Below are 16930 nucleotides of genomic sequence, written 5' to 3'. Positions count from 1 at the left end.
TTTTGCGAATGAAAAGTGCATCATTTTGGATGATGAATCGTACTTCACGTTTTCGCATCATGAATTGAGTGGTAACACCGTTTTTATACTGCCAACATTAAAAAAAAACACCAGACGATGTTAAATATGCCAGCAAATCGAAATATGAGCCAAAGGTGTTGGTGTGGGCAGCGATGTCATCGAAGGGTGTCTCGGCACCTCTGATTCGCCCACACAAGGCCAAAGCGATCAATTCTGACGTTTATATCAGCCAATGCTTGCCGAAATTGAAGCAATTCATTAACAAATATCACGCTCAGGACGAAATCATGTTTTGGCCGGATCTTGCAAGCTGTCATTATGCGAAAAAAAAACATTGGATTGGCTAACTGAGCAAAAAATACCATTTGTACCGAAAAAGGACAATCCACCAACCGTACCTCAGGCTCGTCCAATCGAAAATTTCTGGGTTGTACTCAAGCGTATGGTGTACGACGATGGTTGGGAAGCTCAAAATGAGCAACAATTGGTTAATCGAATCAAGCGAAAGATAAAAGAAATCGACATAGACACCGTCCAGAACCTGATTCAACATGTTCTCCGCACACTGCGAAGTATCGAAGATCATGGTCCATTGAGTGTATTGTAAATGTATTTTTCAACAGTTTATATATATAATAAAATACCCTGAAGAGGATTTTAAAATAAGATTATTTGATTTCAAATGACATGCTTTTGAATTTTTCCCAGGACTTATGTTACATATGTTATTTTATAAAATGTGAGATGTAAAAATGCTAACTAACTAGTGCCAAAACTGTTTCACCTACCCTACACACTTAAAAAAATTCATGTAAATTTAGGTGCTCTGAGAGTGACATATACGAGCGTCAATTTTGACATAAATTTGAGTCATAACAGACGCGAAATATAGCTCAATCAAACATACTTTTCGTCTAGTAACGAACTTTCAGTCTCGGAGCACTTAATATTACATGACATGTTTTTTTACGTCTCATCTATTATGTCAAAGATGGATTCCGTCACGTGTATAATTACTAATTTCTAAGTGTGTGACTTAAATCACTTATTCTTTCAATTCTCCTAAGGACTGATCAGTTTATAAAACGGAGACCAAAATTCGTCTGTAACTTTTTTCTTTTACGTTGTATCCGTATTGTTCATTGGGGTTATGTATACATATTGTTCCAAACAAAAACATACTTTGCTCAGGGAACATGCATAAATGACGTAGCATTTGAGGAGGTAAGGTGGGAGGGGGCTTTATAAGTTGTGACCGACCATGTATTAGGTATAGCGAAACTTGCTACGAGTGGGAGGGAGGTCTATAATTGTCCAAAAATATGCTACCTAATTTATTAATGGTCCCTTAAACTAATGATAGTCAATCGTATAACTTCAGAATGATCAATCTAAACTAGTCTTACCAATAAATAGTATTCTATAATTCTATCTGTACGCTTTCTAGTGTAAACAAGCAAGGTTTTTTTTCATATTTTCTTTTCTATGGGATCCTCTATACACATATACGTGGAAGAAAGATGTATTCTTCTTCCTTTTGAAATATTCTTCAATCATCGTCAGCAGTGTACACTAGACTGATGCAAAATTTGAAATTTTTGTTCCACACTGTTCAAACGGTTTCAAATCGGGTCCTGATTAGCCTCCGAAAGTTTAAACTCATTTGATAAGAATCTGACTAGGCACAAACCATCTGAATTTTATATGGAAATTACTAAGGAAAAACCAAACTTTTTGTTCATTGTCTTCTAGCCTTTTTCCATATTGTACAGTTAAAATGTTCTATTGCTATTCTTATGAGAATTTTTATCAGCTACAACTTTGCAGAAAATTGTTTTTCAGCCAAATGTCAAATAAAATAGTTATTAATTGTTTAAGACATTGATAATCTTATGGCAAGTTTAAGCATTTGTATTGTGGGCAACACTGTATTCTGCAGTGTGACATAGTAGCCATGATTTTTTCCTCTATTCTACGCGCCATAAACACCAATGTTGCCTACTGAACAGTTGATTGAGCATAATCATAAGACACCAGTGACTTGAATCATTAATAATTTTTGTTCCTTACATTTGATCGAAAAGTGGTCTTCAACAAAGTTGTAGCTGAGAAAATTTTCAACAAGCTAAGCTATAATTTTCTAAAGTAGAGTGAACTGATGAATTTTGAGATAGATATGAGCTGAAATTATGGTTTCCCCATGGTAATTTCCATATAAACTTCAAATGGTTTGTGCCAAGTCAGGTTCTTACTAAAGGAGTTCAAATTTTGGGAGGATAATCAGAACACAATTTGGAACCGTTTGAGCACTGTGGAGCGAAAATTTCAAATTTTGCATCAGTCTAGTGTACACATACATGCACACAATAGTCATGACCAAGGTTGCAAAATCTCATTTCAGCTAAAACAATGTTTTTTTTTAATTATGAAATATTTAGATGCCATGATCATATTTTGAATTGGTAGGATACAAGAAGAGGTTTCAAAGAATGTGTTTGACATATTAAATCTGTTTATTTCACTTCATGAGAGTCACAATCAGCGATTTTTCACACACCCACTAGCTCACTCACTCACTCACTCAGCGATCAGAAAATCGCTGATTGTGACTCATGGAAAGCAAAATTTACAGGTTTTATGTTTCAAACGCTTACTTTGTAACCTCTTCTTGTAAATTACAAGTAAAACATGCCATCATACCATCTTTTGGTTTTATTATTCCGAAAAACATTATTTTAGCTGAAATGAGTATTTGCAACCTTGGTCATGAAAATGTTTTACTCATTAATTTAGATGAGCTGATGTATTTAATGGTGAACTAATATCATAAACTGAATAAATAAAGGATATTTTTTGGCACATTAACGATCCAACTTAATAAGTCACATTAGATTGAACTAAACCAAACAGGGAACATACATAGCAGCAGGGCCCTATTAATTTGCTTTCCCGCTCAGGGATGTAAACAAAAGTTCATACAGCGTGGTCTGGCAATTTGAATTTGATGTCTATGTCATTTTTATGCGCTATATGTGACATCACATTTGCTGTTCTATTGAAAAGTGAAGCAATAAAAGAGATGGTAAGATTTATCTCACCATACCAGTTGATATTTATAAAACATCGACGATTTTGGCACGGCGACGCACGCTACCAACTAATTTTACCAATATTTTTAGAAAGTGATGATTAAGGAACCCAAGTAAAACATAGAACATCTTTTTGAAAAATAATTAGAACGGCTTGTTATATAAATGAATTATAAGTGATGCAGAAAACATCCCACGTTATATATGAGGTTTATAGATGTTTTCTTCATACATTCCTAGATTCAACATTTTCCAAAATAGTTTTCTTTTGCTTTTATCTTTAAATGTTATTTAAACGTGCATCTTACTGTTTTAATACCACTTTAAAACTTGTCGTATACAAAATCAATCTTAGTTGAATTTATAAAGTTCTTGAAGAGATTCTGAACTTTCCAGATTGACGTAAACATTGACGGCGCCATTGAGCCGGACTGTCTCTTCACGCAGTGATTGACAGTTTCTTATGAGGTATTCGGAGGTTTGTTATAAAGAAAGTTGAAAACACTTGTTTATGACATCTCATAAATTAATATAACTGAAAATGTGCAGGTTGTCTTATAAGGAGTTGAAAATACTTTAAAATAACACTCTGGCAATTAGATGTACGCTTTGCTGCTAACAAAACATCTTTATGACGGATCGAAAGCGTGTTGAACGAGAATACAATTTTCATGCCATTGGCAAGAACATGATAGATACTTATAACAAACCTCTCATCAAGCGGAGTTGTTCTAGTTAGGAAGTAGTAAGTCTACCAGTGATCGAATCCCATGCTCAAGTTTTTTTTTATTGTTTTTTGCCGCTGGTTTTTATGATGTTTCCAAAACATGTTATAAGACCAGTATTAAGTTGTATAAGCTCCGCGTCTTGCGCTTTTTAGGTTATATAAATGTATTTAATGACGTATATTACAGTATTATTGATTCTTTACGTAAGTCATTAAAAAGAATTTTCAACTTCTTAATGACAAGCCGTGTTGCTTGGGAATACAAGAAGAAGTAAAAGCAAATCTAGTGATTGTTAGTTGCCTCTTAATTAGAACAAAATGGAAAAGGCTGTTGTGTTGACTGACTTCGGAGATGAACTAGCCAGTTGGCTAAAAATCTCCATAATAAAGATTACAAAAAATACGTTGAATAAGTCAATAGTCAGAACTAAATTTGTTTAAGTGCTGCAAATATGTATTTTAAATTTAAATTTAACGAAAACTGTAATAGCTTAACAAAACAGGATTAAAAAGTACAGCAATGACCAGATTTTGTCAGTCACTCAACGTATCAGACTTTTATCCGGATGCTTCCACTCACTTGCTTCTCAAATTATTTTCGTAATTATGAAATCATCAGATGTTTTAATGAAATTTTGAACTTGTAAGATAAAAGAGGTAGTATGTGTTTGTCAATATTGCTGTCAGAGAGTCACAATCAGCGATTTTACAATTCGTGAGGGCTCACTCTCAGTCACCATCTCTTCTTGTCAAATTATAAATAACAACTATTCTTTTGTTTATTATTTTATTTGATAAGGCTCAACCGAATTAACTTGACAGAGCCGAGGATTCTTGCTCACTATACAATTCATCTTAAAACTATAGTCAAAAGGTACAAAAAAATACACATTATATCTTCCGCTATCCAATAAGCCTCCTCCACCAGAACGGGAGCCGTTTCCAGTGGGTTCATTGTATGGCAGATTCGCCAACGGGGGTCAGAGCGCTTCCACTGCAGCAATGGACGCAAAACGTGGTCAGCACTCGCACATTCATCACAAAACGGTTGCTTTCCAAAGCCGACGACGCATCGACTGAAAGAACTGCTGATGAAGAACAATGAGGAGGACCACAAAATGGTTGCTATCGAGTAAACAGACGATCGCGTGACACACACATTGAGAGTGGTCTGCTTCTGTTGACAGCCGAGTAAACACTGATTATAACATCTAATGATTTTATAATTCAAAAAAACATTTTTTATAGCAAGTAAGTGGAAGCAACCCTGTTTTTTAAATATTTATTAATATTACTGTACCAACATTATTGACCCTGTCCTTTGGTTCAGTGAGGCTTAGGTCGCGTTCTGCCTGGTTGGTTGAGGCAGATTTCATGTGTGAGTAAGTGATGACATTGGTCATTGTTATGTCATTATTGATTCTTGTTGAATAAAAATAAGTAGATGTTTCCAGAAATTAGTTAAGATAACATATTGAAAAATTATTAATTGTTGGTAAAAAATGTAATGTTGCATTGAAGTACTTTAAATCGTGGTAAATTTAAATGTTCCCTCATTTCACATCCGATGAACAATTCTGAACGGCCATCCCGTAGTGGTTGTTTCACATCGTTGCTAATATTGTATATATCTATATCTTTTCTGGTACCATGGAGTCAACAAAGTAAAAGTGATAGAAAAGCTACAAAATGGAGCACAAACAGTACGAAAATGGAGTGATGCTCGTTAAAAAAATTCCCGGAGACACTGTCTATCTCCCGCACTGGTGTGATGGTTTTATAAGACGCAACTAGGAACTCAAGATCATCATACAAAGATAATGGATTCTAAATCGCATGGCTTTCGTAGAACATTAAAAAAGATTTTTTAAATTGGGCTGGCAATACCGGGTCATTACTGTATCAAAATTATTGAGACACAATTCTTCAATGCACGACGTGTAAATATTTACATTTTTGAGAAATCTCAGGTAATCATGTCATGATTACATGAGTTTTGTCAAAAAGCCTTAAATAGTTTCACTGTATGCAGCGAAGAATAGTTAGTTTTCTGAAGTTATAAAAGTTGGACGTACACTTTCATTTGTGAAATAAATAATTGTTTTAGTGGTGTGTAACATCATTTAATAGCGCTAAAATAAAAAATAAATACTTAGTCTAACACAATTGCAAAATGTGTCCAGGTGATTTAGTTATATTGATATATGTATAAAAATTGCATTTTAAAGCACATGTGAAATTTACATGCTGCTTCAAATATATTCATTGTTATTTTATCAATGTTGCTTATAAGCAGAGCTTCATACTTGCTGAAGAAAGCATCAAGTGATGTAGATAAACACAAAATATGTGACGGAAAAACTGTGCCCGTTTTATACAAAAACAGTCCATACAGTCTATAATGCCAGAATATCCAACGCAAACCCAACCGATTTGGTCACCCTAGCCATCAGTTGCGCCGTCCCAACCTAAGCACTATCAGACTCTTATCAATTTGCACCCGCCACCAAATCTCAAAAAGCCAGCTAAACAAACAAACACTTACCTAGCATTTTACTGAGATCGGCATTGTGTAGATCTGGATTTTCATCGGCGAGCTTTTTCCGTTCCACCTTAGCCCACACCATGAAGGCGTTCATGGGCCGCCGGATGCGTGCCTCTTTGGCACTTTTCAGCGTCCCATGTGGTCCCATTTTCCCCGGTGCTCCATACTGCTGCCGCTGGTGTAACACTCCATAGTTGGATGCACAGAACTCACTCTGGTACGGTCCTGGGGCGAGGGCATATCCACCCCATCCACCGGGGTCGTCCTGCGGCAGGATGGTTGGGATCACATCCTGATAGGGGGAGTACTGACTCATCAGCGGAGAGTTGGAAAGAAGCGGGGACTGAGAGTTCAACAGGGAGGGATTCGACGAGAGCAGCGGTGAATGGGATTGCATGAGCGGGGAGGACATCATGCCGTTACTGCCGGAGCTGAGCATGCTGGGACTTTGTGGTGCTAGCATTCCTCCTCCTGTGCTAGAGTGCTGGCCGGGATGACCAGGCAGCGGGGAACTGGCCGCAGTGTTTTGAGACTGGTTCTGACTGGATTGGTTCTGCTGCTGTTGTTGCTGTTGCTGCTGCTGTTGTTGTTGGTGCTGGTGCATGTATTCCTCGTAGGATCGGTGGTAGCTCTGCTGGGCGGCGGATTGTTGGTGCTGTGGTGAGCTGGGGAGGAAAGGAGAAAAGAGTGCATGTTTTAATCCAGGTCCAATCAGACTAAGCCTAGGCAAAGATTGTAAATGGTGCTAGCAGGAAGGTGAGTTAAGTGAATTTTGTCGAAAATAGCAGCGGTAGCGATTTTCTCCGTTTGGATTTCGGGGAAATGTGATTAGCGGTGATAAGCGCGCTTAAGGCTTGTGTGACAGTCTGCTGCTGATGATGACTGATAACAAACCTTGAGGTAGCGAAGTGACAAGAAGCTTGTACATATATACAGGGACGGCAGATAAGCGAGTGTTACCAAATTTAAATATTCATTAAAAGACGCTCGTCGAGTTTGGACTGCTGCCAGCCTCAGAGAGGCTTAGATAAGATAAGGTATAAAGGTACAATCTGAGCCGTTTAAAAGCCTAAAGGGTTGGGTGAAAATCTACGGGTAAATTCAACGTAAGCTGCTTGAGCCAACAGGTCAATAGTTTGAGTAATATTAGAATTGACGTATTTGAGACAATGTTTGCATAAAATTGTTCAATCACCAGCCAAGTTAACTCAAATGAGCAGGTGCGAAATCTTTCAAAATGAATTCTTGCAATATCTTCACAGTCTGAAATTTTTGCATATTTTTTTTTTCTTTATTACCGTGATTTTTATCCGTAGGCTTGTTCATCACGTCACTGTCTGTAATGACTTCAGCAGTCATGATCAATATCTGATCCATTTACTTCTTGAGTGCGGATTTACTTTTGCTGTAGAAAATACTTCTTTTTTTACTCCTTCTGACAGTTTTCCATCGTTATTTTATGAAAAAAAAATACACAACCGTTCTGATTTGTAATAGGTAGGATTAACTACCCCATTTCCGGTATATTAAGCACAACCCGCACTTAGTCTTTCTTAATCTAGCGTAGTTTAGCACCGAACAGAATAATGATGGCTTCCAAATGTATTTACCTTTCCGTACGTACCGTAAGATTTGATAAAGACAAATCGTTGAGATATTTTCAAAAGTCTAACACTGCTTCGCCAAATTCGGCCTACGGATTCTAAACTCGGCCTAACGCATTGAAACGCCAATGAACTCACTTCGGCCAAACGGATGAAGAAAAAGATTGATTCGGTCGGAGCGCTTCATTTGTATTGAGCATATTGGGTGCAAACATTCATATCACGCGTTCTTATTGACTTCGTTCGGTAGCATTTGAACTAAAGTATCGTACCAAACGCATAATCTACCTGTTAACGCCAAAATCATGGATTTATTTGATGTTTTCTGCATGATAGGCCCGAAATGAGCGCTTAGGCCGAAGTAGTTCTCTACCCTATTAGTTGTAAGAATAAAAACAACAATAATCAATAGTCAGTCGGATTGACGCAGACTTGGACGTACAAATATTTGCGGATACTGGATTTTACCACAGTAATAAATATAAAGCCTGTTTACATCATAAATGTAAAATTTTATTTCACCTTAAACTATAGACTTGCTTCTCAGTGTTGGTTGCAGTGATAAGAAACGACTGCCAGGTGTCCGTCGTCGTCGCCGTAGCAAGTATGTTTACCTCCGCGGGTAATGATTCCCCTTACGTAGTCTATTCTTTTATCGCGCCACATGTAGAGAGATACCCGTTCACATGTTTTCGCTTACACTGCTGTGCCCGTAATGACAACTTTTGCCACTGGCTAATGCACTGACGAGGTAGCGTGCGTCCAACAGCGGCAAATCTTAACCGACCGAGATTGGAGCCGTAGAATTTATTTTTATTACCCTTATTGATGTCAAATACCATCCGGCGAGGCGGGGGATTTTCACCTTAAGCAGCGCGGACCGCAACGGCACAAGGTGATGAAATCGTTTGAAGTTTTTGCGACCAGATAACGTGACACTTGGGAGAAAATATAGACCTCAACGTACTTCTTCTCCAAACCAGATGTAAATAATTAACAAAATTACAAACAACTACTTGCCGTCCCCTACGATCATCGTTGAAAGCCGCAATTGTACCGAATCTGCGTACGAACGTACACACATTGCAATGCATGAGAATTTTCCGTCAATTTCCGATATACCCTACAATGGGAACTTCAGCGGGAGGTCCTTTTACCTGGTATCAGCATTGACACACCGAACAGAAAAAAAAACACAGCCAAACTCAATAATACAGCCACAGGCGGTCCGTTGTACCATTAATAGACTGGAACCTCCCGTCAACAATCGTCCCGATAGTCAAACTGCTGCAAGTACCCTTCTAATTAAAATTACATTTACTGATTGCTGTTAGCGCGGGAAAATTTTCGATACGGTTTGACGTTCCAAAATGGCGACAAGTCAATCCGAACTACACATCAAACAATGGCATCGAAACACGCCAAGAAGAGGTCAGAAGGTTATTTCAAGATTTCCCATCTGAAGAACAATGTGTTCGACATATGTTTGCATTTGCAGTCCTCGAGAGGGGGATCGAATGTCGGGATTGATGGAAATTAATTTGATTGCGATTTCCAACCACTAAGAGCCTAACGGCCATCGACGGTTGGTGCGCCAGCAGAGGCACGTGATTCTTGAAAATACACACCACTTGAGGGCACAATCTCGATGGGTTTCGCGTTCGCTATGCCTACTCGCTGTCAAGAGTGCGGCGAACTAAGTATACCTATGAGTATGGGCCAAGATTTGAGCAGAGACTCGCTTGATCGATCTGATATACATATTTACGTGATTTGAAGAAGGGGGATTAGTTTTCCCTTATCAATGCGGAAGACAGTTGAGTGTAGTGATTTGACGGTTGAATCCCGATAAGTGGTGAGATGCTTCAGAAATAGAAACAATTCGTTACACTCTAAAAGTTGAAATCTACCACGCCATCCTACAGCTTTTTTAGGCATTACACTGTCGGTTATTATTTCATATGTTATTCCTGCAAAACCTTCTCTAATGTATGTTTAACGTTTATATGACAGTGCAATTAACCAATTAACTTTCCAGTAGAGAAAATGATATAACTTGTTGATATATTTATTATTTGTAAATACTTATTTAATCAGATTCGGAATATAAGTGATGAGGGAGCTTATTGTGTTGCGAGTCCTCCGTTTAGGCCGGATTTACTGATTTTTATCTTTTAGTTTATTTTCAGCTCTTCGATGACGGATCTCTTTTTTCAGCCTTCGTTCAGGAAAATTAAAAAAAAAACATTGTAATGCATGATAACAAGTGCATGAAGACTGTTACCTGTCCAAATAACCTCGATTTTTCTGACTATTGATTCATTTTTAAAGTTTACCAATATTTTAAAAAGCATTCCATATTGCGTTAAACCATTCCATGGTGCATACACTGAAAACGTATTTTCGTTATATCTCTGAAAACAGTTTCGTAAAAAATTAATATCGTCCATACAACACATCTTTCATAAATGGTACGAAACATTCGTTTTTCCTGTCATCTGGCGCAATGTCAACATTACACCTTATTCGTATAATATATAATTTCATTTTCGTACAATCAAACCAAAAACTGCGCTTATTGTGTCCTAAAGTGCTGATTGTGTGTTGGAGATGGGATACTTTTTTTAAAATATTGTCGGTTTGACCGATACATGAAAGCTACCACAATAAATCAAATTACTCGTCGCGGTGGTTTTATGTTAGAGAAAAAAAAAGCAAGTGACATCGAATTACCGTTCCATAAGTGCTTGTTGTTTGCCTTAAGCTTTACTGTTTCTCGTAGCACATATCAAGCGATGGATAAAGCACAGATCTGACGATCGCAAGGTTCATGAGTCGAGTCCAGTCTGAAGTCTATTTTTATTTTTTTATCATGTTTATTCCTTCCAATGATGAAGTTGTTTTTACCCATCCTCACTAACACACTCCACATTTTTCGGTCTCTACAACCAACACTTGTGGCCCGCTGGTTGGGTGTACCGATAGCGAGTGTGGCAGTTCTAACGAAACTAGCTTCATACAATGTACAAATCCATTTCGTTGCAGAAAACAACGAATAAATTCGTAGAACAATCGAGCGATTTCGTTGTATAAACGAAATTTTATTTTCAGTGTAATAAAGTGTTTGTAACAATTCCAAAAAAAAAACAATATCAAAAGTTGAAATCAGTGAAATGTACTGAGGTTAACTAAAATCGAGCTTATTTGTATTTTGTAATACTTGTTTATTTTACATTCATTATATTTTATATATTGCATGGCTAGTAAATTATTTTTATTTCACATGTTTAAATATCATCATTTCTTAACTATAATTTTCATTTACAGCAAATAGTTTTCCTGCAGATCTTGAAGGACCAGAAAGTGTATGAAATAGCAAAGCATTGTTATTTTCATTTTATTTTATTATAATATAATATGATCTATGGTTTTCAGAATTTGGATTACCCAGAGAAAAAATTGAATATCATCATACATTAGGCCAATGTATTTTAATTGTTTTACCTTTGCTGTGTTTTGCTATTTCAAGAATTATTCATTGATACTCGTTTTTACAACTCTTGTATGCTCAAATAACCTCGATTATTTAGCAAATTGATTCTTTACTTAAATTGTGGATTCATTAAATAGGCAAAGTTGAGTTCAATCATACCATGCAATTAAAATATTCATATATAGCTTGAGTTTAAAGAAGTTGAGTGACTCAAATCGAGGTTGTTTGTATTTTGTTATATTTTATTAAATATATATCGACGAGATGGATCCGTCCGATTTTGAAGTCTGTGTTTTAAGGTGATACCTGCGATGGGTCGAAGAAAGTCTACGAGGAGGCCAGTTGCTGTTGGTGCAGCTCCACTTGGTTATTTGAGTGAGATCATTCCTTTTTATTTATTTACACAGTAACCCCTCCCTATCGTTAGGACGTCAATTCAGCTTATCGTTTACCAAAACGAACCCTGCTGCAAATCCTACCCTCTTATCCAACATCCCAGTGATTCCTCGTGAAGTGCAGAGGATTCCTCGGATTCCATCAAAGCGAGTGTCACGTCATCACATTCCTACCCATTCCTTTCTTGACCTGCGTTCGGGCGCGGCCGGCGCTGGTATTGCCTAGTTAGAGATCATCAGTTTTTACACATTGAGGATGATTGCTAGTCCCAAGCATCGTCTATTGTCTCTGTGTACAGCTGATCTGGCAATAACAGAGTAGCAACCGTGAGCGGTCAATCATGCTCATGCTCATGCTCATATATTATTCCTGCAAAACCAATGACTAACTACAAAAACAATCACGAGTAAGGTACACCGAGGCCAGTTGAAAGGGTTTTTTTCAAAGGTGAACTTTAAGACTCTCTGGAAAGACCATAAAGTAACAAAAACCGTATGTTTATGCACTAAAAGTTTTGTAAAAGTGTATTCTTTCATGGAAAAATATTAAACTATAGCTTATATGCGAAAAACTAACTTTTTCTGTAGGATACACATATGGTGTGTGTTGTTTAATCTTCAGTGGATTAAGTTGAAACACACATAAAGTCTGGAGCGCGCACAAATTGGCCAACCTCAAATTGGTGTATTTCTGTTAAAAATTAAAAAAAAAACTGAAATGCTGCATTTGGTAGTTGAGTGTACATACAATGCACAATGGTCCCAAAGCCGTATTAAGGAAGAAAAAAAAAACGGTGATTTTAGGCAAATAGTGTCTTACGGAAAGTTTCCTCATATAGTAAAAGGTGATTTAAAAAAAAAAAACTGGCATTTTTCAATTCTCAATGTCTCTAAAAGAAGCAAACAGATTTTCAAGTTTTTAATTGCATTTGAAAGATCATTATTTTGTTCAACTGCGAGAGTGATTTTTGTTTAAAGCATATAATTTAATTTATAAAAAATCATATTTTTATGCAAAAGGAGACATAGTATCTTAATTGCTTCGGCAAAAATGTGCGCCTGTGTGTTCTAAAAGTGTTTTGAACAAAGTTTTTGCGAGAAATCAATGTATGAAAAGATAATTGTGAAAAAGTGATTTTTGGGTGAGGTTTTGAAAGATTATTCCAAAGCATACCACAGTATATTTGAATCTTAGCGTCCATATAAAGCAGTGATAATAGCAAGCTATGGTATCATTGAAACCGTCAAGCAAAATTGATTCATTACACGTGCGCTACGCAACGGCAAAGCCTTCTTTGATTAGCCACGTGCTCAAAACGAGTACTAGAAAGAGAACGCAATACGCAGTCGCTTTAGTTCGTCCTGCTGTATAAAAAGGGAAACATCGCACGTGTTTGTTACTTGAAAGAGCAGGATCAAAAAAAAAAAAAAATTTCCAAATTTTCTAAGTGATAATTGAAAGCACTGTACTGCCCATAATCGCAAGTCAGTCCCATCTGTAAAAAACTGTAAATGAGAAATCGACGTTCAAAGATTTTACAAGTTTTCTGATTTGACACTTATTTTGGAGGAATGAATTTAAAAATAAACGTACAATGTGACAGAATGCATCTTTGTTTACCAAAAAAATATTGGAAAAATAACGTGAAATTTTTATTATATGTCCAAAATCTGAGTGGGACTGACTTGCGATTACATTTAACGTCAATGAGAAAAATAACCGCAAGTCAGTCACAATTCCATGACGATGCTGCATTAGTTTAGCACAGTATTGAACAGTAGAAAGATACCGTGGTCCCATAGAACGTTATTGAATGTTTCTGGATTTGTTCCGCTGGTTCCAGAGCAATGGCCGGAACATATTCCGGTGAGTATGGGTATTCATCAGACCAGAGCTTTTCATAAACGTGCCAAACCCACCATGCAATAAATCAATTCACATGAGAATAATAAGATCATTAAGCACCAGCACCATGTTGGTGACCAGCACCATGACCAGCACCACACCCGTACATGTTCCGGGTATCCCCGGAGAAGGGGTAAATCCTTTTTAAATCAAAATCCATCAAGCGATACATCAAATCACATGAGAAACTGTCAAACTGAGTATCGTAAGAACTATATTGGCCACATCCGGACATGTTCCAGATACCCTAAGGGAAGTGGACAAAATCTGTCTCGAGGCAAATCTCATGATGCGATCTGTTGTCTAACATTTCTAACATATGTTTTTCTAATGGGACTGACTTGCGGTTACTTTTCGCTGTGGGACAATTTGACTTAGTATTGTTTTTCATTTTTCTTGAACAAACCACCTTTTTTCAACAGCACATCTCAAAAAACATAGAACAATAAACTGAATAATGATGCTAACTCAAAATTGATAAAAAAAATGCAGATGGGACTGACTTGCGACTACCGGCAGTATATGTGAATGAGTCCTAGAAAGAAAATCGGTATGGCTGGCGGTAAGTTACTGGAATTCCTTAATTAACTATTATATTATAAGAAAATCAAAAAAACAACACGTTTGAAAATCGCTAACCGTGATCTGGCAGAACAGCTTACAAAAAATGATTCCTCAGCAGCTTTATTTCAGTTTGTGGTTAACAAGTTCCAAGACAGGAAAATCAATGCATCAGAATTAAAAAAGAAAATTCGCATGTTCACACTTAAATTTGCAAGATTGTGGACAAAGAGTTGTCGCAACTGAAAAACGGTTCTTTGAGCATACCAAGGTTTGGCTGAGTAGGTGTGAAACTGTAAGCAAATTAACAGAACCGAAAGCTGGAAAAGGACGACCACACAAATCCTTCGAGACTTCAAGAACGAGATCAATGCTTAGAAAAGTGCACGATATCAGCATAGAAGTTCCTTATGCGGAGTTAATGTTTGTAGTGGCCACCAGTGCAACAAATTCTGGCCTTCGAGACGAAGGAAAGATCATTAAAAATCTATCGAAGTTTCCGGAAAACGCAGATAGTGTAAAGAAGTCCATGAAAGTGGTCAGTGATGTGGAAGGTATGGTTTGTAACACAGTCCCAGTAGGCCATGTTTGATGTTTTATAATATAAGCTAGCGTAAACCGTAGAATAAAGGTTACCTTTAATTATCTTTTCATACATTGATTTCTCTACAACTTTCTAGAACATTGCACTGATCTATCTCACATAATAAAAAAGTTCACATTTTCAATTCAACAATTTTATGGACCATCCTAATTTCACTAACATAAAAAATTGGCCAAAAAATATGAAGAAACTTTCAGTAAGACACCATATGCCTAAAATCAACGGTTTTAGCCTAGGGGCAAGACGGCTGTACTCAGAGTTAATATTTTCATAGCGAGTAAATTTGAGTAGCTCATATTTACTCAAAAGGGATCAAAGCAGTCTCATATTCATCCACAAATTGAAAATTAAATCAGTATAAACATACATTATCTGTCAGAGTGTCGGAGTGATCCTATCCGTATTTTATTTTATATTGTTGCATCAAATATACATCAATCCGTATGTATTTACTTTCAGTATGAATTTTTACTCTTACATGCGTGGTTTCTACTATGGTGGGACAATAGTCTCTACTATGGTGGGACAATATAGTTGAAAATCAAAAAAAGATATTTCTGATATGATCCCGAGAAACGAGCCCTAGCGTGATTTATGATGTTTTGCCAAGGAAGAATTATTTCAATTGTTAATTTCATCATCTTATATAAATAAGTTAAAATGAGTTGCGAATTCTAGTTTTAATTGTTCTGATAGAGCAGTAAATATGTATATTTGACTAGCCAATAATTTTTCCATCCATCCCGGACTTTAAATTTAGTGAAAAGGTTTTAATATTAATAGATGCCCTTCATGGAAAACTGCAACTTCTTCAATGATTATTGCCCTCCACAGTCGTGAGTGAAACGCGAAATGAAGGAAGACAAAAAATACTACCATCAAAAACTTTGGTTTTCATTCGTGGGCAATACAGTTCTGGAATCACAAAGTGAAACTTTTATGGGGCACTGAAACATTTTGAATCTTGTTGGTGGGTATGTAATCTGCCAAAATGTTCACAATGGAATGCCTACCATTTCATCATCAAGACGTTAAATTTTGGTACAACTCCATGTTCACTTGAATATCCAATAAACAAACAGGTTATGTCACCGTGCCTTGAATATTGAGCAACTCGAATTACTCAGAGTTACTCAAAATTTACTCCAGTATGACTCATTATCAAAAGCTGTCTTACCCCTAGGTTTTAGCGCAAACATTTTTGTCTTCCTAAATACGGCTTTGGGACCATTGTGCAATGGTTGCTATGATAAGTTTTCACCGTTTGCTCTCCAGTTTTCAAAATGACGTCCAAGCAAGACGAGCAGCGTGTCAAAACTTTGCTCGCGTTGTGCTTAACAAACCGCCACTACAGCCGGGAGGCTTTTCAGTGGTGCCGTGACATCGGGGTCAATACATTTTTGAGGTTTTTCTGTGCCTTAACTACCTTAATACTTCCATTGGGATTCATCATTGGATGTCTCTGAAATGGTATTACGAGCTTTCCAAGATTCAGCCAACAAATTTCTTTTCAAAATAACTTTTTGGATTTTCTCAGACAGTGATGGATCGCTTTTCGTTACTTTTTAATATGCAATGCTCACGTTAAAACCAATTGAACTTTTAGTTAACCCGTCTTAAAATAGATAGTTTAGTGCTATTAATCTTCCTATCAAAATTCGAAATATCCGCACCGTAGAGCAACACTCTGTGTTTACACTGAAGGTACACTTGAGAGCGCTCTCGAGTGTAGCTTCAGTGAAAATCCAGAGTGTGGTTCCACGGAGCGGATATTTTGAATTTTGCTAGGAAGATTAATAGCACTAAACTATCTTTTTTAAGATGGGTTAACTGAAAATTCAATTGGTTTCAACGTAAACATTCTATATTAAAAAGTATTGAAAATGTCCCAAAAGAGCGATCCATCACTGTTCTCAAATATTTCATTAAATTTCTCCATTACTGTTTAGTAATTCTTTGAATACCACTCCAGGAATTCTCTTCAT

The 16930-nt window shown here is 36.8% G+C and overlaps 1 protein-coding gene across 1 annotated transcript in view; it reads right to left on the bottom strand.

The window, feature by feature from the left end:
* The window catches only part of Sox15 (Sox box protein 15), a 239795-nt gene that overhangs the window by 116831 nt on the left and 106034 nt on the right, over positions 1-16930 (bottom strand). The window contains exon 2 of the mRNA XM_065229926.1: positions 6383-7047. Coding sequence (XP_065085998.1) covers positions 6383-7047 — 665 coding nt within the window. The remainder of the gene's footprint in view (positions 1-6382; positions 7048-16930) is intronic.

Source organism: Ochlerotatus camptorhynchus, unplaced genomic scaffold (genome assembly GCF_037179485.1).
Source record: "Ochlerotatus camptorhynchus isolate MF236.1 unplaced genomic scaffold, CSIRO-AGI_Acam_v1.1 ptg000324l, whole genome shotgun sequence".
In the NCBI taxonomy this organism is placed as follows: domain Eukaryota; kingdom Metazoa; phylum Arthropoda; class Insecta; order Diptera; family Culicidae; genus Ochlerotatus; species Ochlerotatus camptorhynchus.
The sequence above is the reverse complement of the archived record's forward strand: the minus strand, read 5'-3'. Positions and strand labels throughout refer to the sequence as shown.